This window comes from Haliotis rubra, unplaced genomic scaffold (genome assembly GCF_003918875.1).
Source record: "Haliotis rubra isolate DU_JTF1 unplaced genomic scaffold, ASM391887v1 Scf381, whole genome shotgun sequence".
Classification (NCBI taxonomy): domain Eukaryota; kingdom Metazoa; phylum Mollusca; class Gastropoda; order Lepetellida; family Haliotidae; genus Haliotis; species Haliotis rubra.
The window spans coordinates 639,238-648,514 of NW_025767059.1; the positions used below are offsets into that span (position 1 = coordinate 639,238).

Below are 9,277 nucleotides of genomic sequence, written 5' to 3' on the forward strand. Positions count from 1 at the left end.
GTCTTGGAGGAATCCTCCATATATCAAAGACTTGCATTTGGGTGAATTTTCCACAGGTTTGTGTCCCAATTGCGTAGATCGATGCTCATGCTGTTGATCACTGGATTGTCCGTTCCAAACTCCATGTGCGGCGTAAAACTAAACTCACTCACTCACGGGTTTATGTGTTTTTTTTGGTGTGAATTATGCATACCTATGGGCATTCTCTTTGAGGAATCCTCCATATATAAAAGAGTTACTTTGGCGTGAATGTTCCACACGTTTATGTGTTATCTTTGGGGGAATTATCCATACATTTACATATTGTTATCTCGCCAAGGGAGGTTTATAAGGTCTTTCCTCAGCAGTTAAATCAATTATTCAACCCGTGCGATTACCAGTAGAACCGAGTCAACAGGCAACAGATTTTTATTCCCGAGAGCAAACAGCAAACAATTCAACTGAAAATGTCACACATACCTCAGAATGATTTTGATTTAAAGAGTAAACCTAGGGAGTGTTGAGTGAATTCAGATTTTGCTGAATTGTTGATGACAACCACTGTCCACACCCATTGTAAGCTATATAGTGCTCAACGTTTAGTAAGGACCACCTATTTCAAAGGTACTTGTGCATATAATATGGACATAGCAAACACAAAATATTTGTTTAAGAAGGACAATTTCATTGTCATGCAAAACACATTTCCAGCAAACATCATGTGGCAAATAATCAGTCAGATTATTATAAAATACGAAAACAAAACCATCGACCATTCTTGATGCACAAGACCCATGAAGATCCGGGTTAGAATTGATCTTCAGTAACCCATGCCTGTCGTAACAGGCGACTAACAGGATCGGGTGGTCAGGCTCACTGACTTGGTTGACACATGTCATCGTATCCCAATTGCGTATATCGATTGTCATTTCCAGACTCGATTATTTACAGACCGCCGCCATATAGCTGGAATATTGCTGAGTGCGGCGTAAAACTAAACTCACTCACTCACTCACACACTAACACTAACACTAACATATGACAAGTATTTGTCATTTTCGAAGATATTTAAATGTGTCTCCAATGGCGAGTGTTACGTTCTTGAATCCGTAACGATTGGAGAAGACAGAAGGGGTGCGCCGTTTTGAGATAGGTAGAATGTTCGAACTTCGCTTGCAGACAAATATCTCGAACAAGCACGCTTCCTTGTTTGCAAGACCCAATTGTGGATGCTCTAAAGCATGCCTATGGGGCAGATAATTGGAAAGTACAGCTTTCTGGATGTTGAAGTTGGTGGTGCAATGAACTACCAAATTCTAAATGCACATCAAGGACTGATGGTTCAACAGTGTGCGAAACAGTCACTGGCCCGCTAGCCCGTGGCTAGTAAAAAATTCAGGCATAGCTAGCCGGACCGGCTAGCAAAATTTGGAAACTAGTTCGCACACTGTGGTTCAAATACAAGGCATCAGCTCATACATTAGGCTAACATCTACAAAAAAGAATCATTAAATATAATTAACAGGAGCCCAGATACTTTCTTCATTTTCCTGAAACTGTGGAAATCTAGACTTGCCACATATTCCAGACTTGCATGGGCTTTCTTGGGTATATTTGGATATATTTCAGGGTCTGTATGACCGACTACTCATAAATATGTATGTATACATTTGGAACCTGATCACTTTCAGTTTAAATCCCCACTCCCACGCCTCTAAGCACTATCATCAATCTGTTATTGGATACACATTATGAAACCTGTCAAGGTCCGGGTTAGAATGAACCTTCAGTAGCCCATGCTTGTCGTAACAGGCGACTAACGTGATCGGGTGGTCAGGCTCGCTGGCTTGGTTGACAATTGTGCAGATTGATGCTTATGCTGTTGATCACTGGATTGTCTGGTCCAGACCCGATTTAATTACAGACCGCCGCCATATAGCTGGAATATTGCTTAGTGCGTCGTAAAACTAAACTCACTCACTCACTACACATTATGACGTCATGTGTCATGCCCTTGAGGTGAAAAACATGAACGAATGTCATCAGTGATTACACAAACTGTACTGCTGTAACAACCGCTCATAGCCTAATCTGCATAAAAAATTAAGAATATGTCACCTGATCAACTGAGTTATCGCTGTATCTACTCCGGTTTTAAAAGCGTCCGTACGTTTCACCAAAGACCCCGGTTTGATTGTCCGTTTGGTTACAATGTGTCAAGCGCATTGTATTGATATATAGCTAAACATGGTGCGAAACCAGATTCACTCACTTATTCAGCATGAAGGGACGCTACAATCCTCCCAGCGAACGCTGGGGTCCATCGTATAGCACCACGGTACTGAGTGCCCCGGCATTCTACAGTAGTTACTCTCGTTAACTAGGGCGGGGTCCCCGGCTGACATTCCCCTGGGGAAATAATACCTAGTGTGAGGGGTGTCCGTGTCCCATCTCTGACATGTCCGGCCAGTGTTGGTAATGTTCAGGGTTCCGAGATAGGGCGTCGAACTCGTGTAGCATAACTCCTCTGAGAAAAGGAAACAGAGCCATGTCATCATAATGCCACAGCAAATAGACGCCACCTCCTTAATTAAATGTTTAAATTACTTTCATGAGGATCGCTAAATACTTGGTTCACCTGTGATCAAAATCGAAGTGGTTCGTAAAGGTAAAGTGTGATGATATGTTAGTGGGAGAATGTCATATATGACGGGCTCGATCTATGGAATCCAGCTTACACCTACCTGCAACATCAGGGAATAACTTTGTTGCACCAGAACAAAAACACAAAAATAGGTTGCACCTGCTGCTAAATACAAAATATAAATACCGTTTATGAGTTTTGGTATTGATGATATCGAGCACCGTTACAACACAATATTAACGTACTCCGGGTGTAGGCAAGTAAAGATATGAGGTTGCATTTTGAATTTACACGTCAAGCCTGTACCAGTTCTAAATCGAGTTCTGTATGCGTGTAGCATGTCATTTACCTGTTGAATGTGGACATGTTAGTGATAGAGTGTCATACAGGTGATGAATAAGATAAAATAAGATAAGATAAGATTTTATTATCCAGTAGGAAATTCTTTTTGTATCAAACAACGGCCTCAAAATGAATATATACAAAATTCACAAAAATATACACAGTAATTACATGCAGAGGCTGAGTTAGTAGTTATCGCATGCATGATTACTATTCAAAAACATTTGTTGCATTAATAACACGAATACAGGATGGTATGAAGGACTGTCGAGCTCTGTTTGTTTTGAGCGAAGGTAATCGAAAGCGGCGTCCAGATGGAAGTAGTTGAAAATGGTGAGATAAAATATGTGAAGAATCAATTCTAATTTTAGTTGCCTTCTTGACAATCTGGCGCTCATAAACAAAGGGTATATACTCGAAAGACACTCCAGTAATTTTGCTGGCAGTATTAACAATTTTGAAAAGTTTGTTTTTGTTGCGAGCAGACAGACCCCCATACCAACATAACAAATTGTAGGTCAGCACACTTTGGTTTGATAAAAAACGGTCATTAGTTTCTTAAGCGGCGAAGAAAATAAAGTCGCTGTTGGCCTTTTTTGTAAATGTGATCGATGAGTTTTGAAAACGAAAGTTTTGAATCTAGAATAACACCAAGATGTTTGTAAAGGTCCACTCTTTCAAAATCTGCATTATCAATTATAAGAGGATGTAGAGGTTCCTTATTTCTCCGAAAATCAACCACCATTTCCTTAGTTTTCTTTACATACAGAAAAAGACAATTGTCTTTACACCGAGATAGAATTTTTGTCAATGCTTTGACGATAATTATGTTCAGAATCAGAAATTCTGCCAGTCAAAGCGGCGTCATCTGCGAATTTCACAGTAAACACGTCATTTAATGTCAAAAGCAGTCATTGGTATACAAAATGAAGAGTAAGGGTGAAAGAACACAGCTCTGCGGAGCTCCGGTAGAGGTTGAGAGCAAATAAGATTGATAACCATTGACACTGACATACTGAGATCTATGTACCATGAACTCTTTAACCCATTTGATAATGTGCTATTAACGCCTATATTAAACAGTTTACTTATCAAAAGGTGTAGTTGGATGGTATTGAAGGCGGACGAAAAATCAATAAAGAGGATTCTTACATAGTTGTTACAAGTCTCCAGACGAGAGTAAATATTTTGCAGGAGGGTTAATGTTGGGTGGAATGTTGACATGTTAGAGATAGAATGTCATACAGGTGATGAATGTAGAAATGTTAGTGATAGAATGTCATACAGGTGAATAATGTGGACATGTTAGTGATAGAATGTCATACAGAGGAACAATGTGGACATGTTAGTGATAGAATGTCATACAGGTGAACAACGTGGACATGTTAGTGATAGAATGTCATACAGGTGAATAATGTGAACATGTTAGTGATAGAATGTCATACAGGTGAATAATGTGGACATGTTAGTGATAGAATGTCATACAGGTGAACAATGTGGACATGTTAGTGATAGAATGTCATACAGGGGAATAATGTGTACATGTTAGTGATAGAATGTCATACAGGGGAATAATGTGTACATGTTAGTGATAGAATGTCATACAGGTGAATAATGTGGACATGTTAGTGATAGAATATCATACAGGTGAACAATATGGACATGTTAGTGATAGAATGTCATAAAGGTGAACAATGTGGACATGTTAGTGATATAATGTCATACAGGTGAATAATGTGGACATGTTAGTGATGGAATGTCATACAGGTGAACAATGTGGACAGGTTAGTGATAGAATGTCATACAGGTGAATAATGTGGACAGGTTAGTGATAGAGCGTGTCGGAAGTGATAGAGAGTCATATAGGTGATGAATGTGAAGTCGTCAGTGACAGAATGTCATACAGGTGATGAATGTGGTCATGCTTGCATGCTGTGATTACACAGATGGACATGCTGTTGGTGCAAGACGATATTGTGCACATGTTAGCATGGTCTGTTTATACAGAAGAACATGGTATGCATCACCTGGTTCACATTCATAGCTACCGCCCTTGTCTCTGCACATTTCGTTCTCGCCACACGGCTTGGAACTACAAATACCGGCAAGTCGCTGAAAAGAAGATCAACATCCACAGTTTTTTCATACCCTTATTGCCAGCGTCAACAATTCGGGCCAGCGGTAAGTTCAAATGATGAAGGACCTAGTAATACTCGGCTTTCGGCACATGAAGGCCAACGAGAGACGGTATATGTAAATGATTAAGGACCTAGTAATACCCGGTTTCCTGTAAGTGAAGGCCAATGAATGTTCGTATAAAGAGGGACGTTTATGTATTATATACAACCTATTATACATTTGTCTACATTGGAATTTAGCACCCAGGATCCCGAGTAAAATCTCAAAAGTGAAGAAGGTTGCGCGAGAATTTCGCTTGCGCGACACTGGATATGGCTACGGCTATAAAATTACACTCAAATGTAGAATATCACATTTCCTATCCGATGATGTAAATACCAATACTTAGGCGGTTTGAAAAATAGACACTGCTTAGTGTTATCCGAAATTTTGTTGTACGTAAAAACAGTAAATTCCTCCATTTCTCATTGCGCACCGATAAACGCACTATGCGACGATTTGTTTTATTTGGTAAAGTGTGAGCGAACAAAAAACTGCGTGATACGTGAACGACGTAAGTATATACATTGGGTTTGCCTCCGTATTAATACTTATGGCGGCGGTGGGGTAGCCTAGTGGTTAAAGCGTTCGCTCGTCAAGCCGAAGACCCGGGTTCGATTCCCCACAGGGGTACAATGCGTGAAGCCCATTCTAGTGTTACCCGACATAATATTGCTGGAATATTGCTAAAGCGGCGTAAAACCCAACCCACTCATTCGCTCACTATTAATACTGATGACATGGACCCATACCGTACTAATGACCTCCAAGTAGTCATCACAGTTGTCATCACAGTTGTTTATCGCTCTTGTTACTTACCGATGGAAAGTGCAACCCGCTGGCATGGTTCCAACCAGAGGATGCTTCCAGTCCAGAAGGAGCCGTTGTCGCGTCGTCGTAGTTGAGTTCGCACTGTCCCGCCTTGTAGTTGAAGCTGACGCAGCGAAACTGCTGCAAACATGACTTGACACAGTCCTGTAGGTTAGGGGTCTGAAGCAAGAGGTACACTGACCCCACGAGTCTGCTACCAGTCAGGATCCCGGGGGTGTCAACATCTCGACTGCATGTCCCCGTGATTTGACCCCTCCCTGTCACCAGCCCCACGAGGAGTATTGTTGTCAACAGGCTTTTCATTGCGATGATTTGTAGACATATGTCCATCATAGCAATGTATCCATCAAACAAGGTAGGCGATGTCCTCTCACGTGGCTTAGAGTATGTCTTGGAAAGAAACCACGTCCTTCAAGCCTAAAACAGCATCCGCTTCCTTTTTTAAAGTTCAGTGTATGTCAGTACACATTCTCGTTTCCGTCCATATACTAAGCAGTTCTCTCAACGTCACCGATTAGTTTGTGGGCATGCCAGTGACGGAACGCATCACGGGAAACAATCTGTGTCCGTGTGGCTTTCAGCGTTCTCCTCGTGGCTGAAACTATGGAATCCTAGACGGGACAAAGTTGCGTTGTCGCCACAACAAAAGCAAACCAACCATGTCGACATTATCCAATGCCCGACAATCGGACAGCCACACATTTGTCCATTAGTGACACTGTCCCTATGTCGCATTCTCGCAGTTTGAATAATATAGGGGCGGTGGGGTAGCCTCGTGGTTAAAGCATTCAACCGCAGACCCGGGTTCAATTTCCCACAATGCGACAAATTTGAGCAGGTGAGCGACTTTGGTTTAATACAGCTCAGAACGATATTTCAGTATATTTCACAGTCTGTCATATTGACATTGGAGGAAAGCCTTGTTCTAATGAAAATGCAATGACATTAAACACTTATAAAATATTTTTCAAAACATTTGTATTATTTTCTAGAAAATAAATCCACCACTGGAGTTAACGAAAGACCACTGAAATCTGAAGAGGCTTATAACTATTTCTGCGCATGTGTAGATTAATTTAAATACTTCACGTTTGCATCATTAATCGAAATATGTCGCATTGCTGAGCGCTATAACGCATTTTTTACAATGTCCCTGCGTGGATCCCAGTGGCCGTGGGGTAGCCGAGTGGTTAAAGTGTTCGCTCGTCACGACGAAGACCCGGGTTCGATTCGCCACATAGGTTCAATGTGTGAAGCCCATTTCTGGTGTCCCCCGCAGTGATATTGCTGGAATATTGCTAAAATGCGGCGTAAAACTAAACTCACTCACTCACTGAATCCATATGAAACAGAGGTTGCTGTGTTACCTATGGTGGCCGAGAAGGTCCATCACTTTCTCATCTTAAAATACGGTCGCGAGAAAGCGATGGCCTTTCTCGATCACCATAGTTACTTAGACGCGGAGTACCTGAACTCGTTGATCGTATTTTCATTATCCAGCCAGCATGTAATCAGGACATAAATAATGGTTGTTAATATATACAGTTACATGCATTGTGGAGTTCATGTTAGTAAACTGACCACAGGGGAACCACTTGTCCTCAGCGAATGTTACTTTGAGACCAATTAACATAAACATATGTTCTTGAAATGACAAAAGTCTCGAAAGATTTCAAGTGTTAAAGAAAGTTCCAAGTTATAAAGATTCAATTTGCAGAACTAAATACTCCTTGAAACTTTACATCAGGTGCTCATTCAGACATAGTCTGGTTCCTGAGTCTGGTAGGTATGCACAATGGCGGTCATCACTACTGGGCGACACGCCATACATTTACTATAGAAAACGCGTGAACATGGGCCGTAGACAACATTCTTAAAGGATAAAGATCTATCTATCATCGACACAGTCGAGTAAGAGCATAACTACTAAAGGTACTCGAATGTGCTAATGGTACAATCTTCATCTTGATGACCCGGCGCTGTAGGTTCAGTCGCCATTAGAACCTGTCCTTGCGACCAGACATGGGGAAGGAAGTAGAAGTCCCATACATTAGAAAGGGTAAGAAGTACTGTAACAATCACATTTGAATGAGTGAGTAAGTGAGTGAGTATGGTTTTACATCTCCATTAGCAATATTCCAGCAATATCACGGCGGGGGACACCAGAAATGGGCTTCACACATTGTACCCATGTGGGCAATCAAACCCAGGTCTCATTAACCATTAGGCTACCCCACCGCCCCTTTTCAAGAATGAAGATTGTTCTGACTGAACTGATTCCGTCACTGAGCGTTTTGTTTGTCATCAGGATACGTTTTCTTACTGAAACCAGATAATATTCTGTAGCACAATTACCAACAGGTACAGACTCCGCCCCAGTATTAAACGAGCTGACGTCACGAGTCCGTATGTTGTCACTGACCAATGGGGTCGGTGGGGTAGCCTTGTGGTAAAAGGGTTCGCACGTCACGCCGGAGACCAGGGATCGATTTCCCACACGAATACAGTGTGTGAAGCCCATTTCTGGTGTCACCTGCAATGATATTGCTGAAATGTTGCTGAAAGTGGCGTAAAACCATTCTCACCCACCCACTGGCTATTATCTAAACCTTAAAAACATTCTAGTATCCACCACACACTACCAGTCAGGTATGTTTGGATATGGATTAAATCGATCTAACGGAGGTTCACCGATGTTCCTGTTACAACGTGAATGTGTGTTTCTGACAGTGTGTGTGTGTTCACACATCTATAATCAACTCATTCTTCGATTCTTCAGATAAAAGACATTAGTATGATGAATTTGCTACAATAAATACAGAAAGAGTTCAAAATTATTTCCCTAAACGTTTAAGTATTTCGAGTGCAAATATTCTAACACTGCATTAGTTAAATAATGGATTGTACTTTCAAACAAAAGGTTTACTCTTTATGACGAACATCGTCATTGAAGACCTCCGTGGGATTCTTGTCTACTTGAGCGAAGTTGAAGACGTCGAGGATATGAAAACATGTTTTCAATTAGAGTCGCCCGCACACTCCTTGAAACCACGAACCACATTGTGATCAGCTTGTGCATTGTTGTGAACCCTGGGGGAGTCAAGACTTAGCAATTGTTTTGCGCCTACGTTGTATATTTGATGGAACTGGTCGATGTTCCCGCTGGTGGACCAATGTCAAAGAGTTCGTCTATAGCTCTGTGGCACTCTGCAGACATTACAAAACAAATATTTGCTCCGAGACATTATTACTGTGTTGTAATTTCCAGAACGTTTATACCTTTTTACTTTTTTGCTCATAAAC

General features: G+C 41.3%; 1 protein-coding gene across 1 annotated transcript; it reads right to left on the reverse strand.

Annotated features, from left to right (window-relative positions):
• Positions 1-1,933: 1,933 nt before the first annotated feature.
• Positions 1,934-6,277, reverse strand: LOC124286370 (apolipoprotein(a)-like). Its single transcript, XM_046722734.1, has 3 exons — positions 5,963-6,277; positions 4,993-5,077; positions 1,934-2,506 (listed from the first exon to the last, which is right to left on the reverse strand). Exons 1-3 carry the CDS (start codon positions 6,275-6,277, stop codon positions 2,256-2,258), a joined length of 651 nt encoding a protein of 216 aa, XP_046578690.1. The 3' UTR covers positions 1,934-2,255.
• Positions 6,278-9,277: the final 3,000 nt, after the last annotated feature.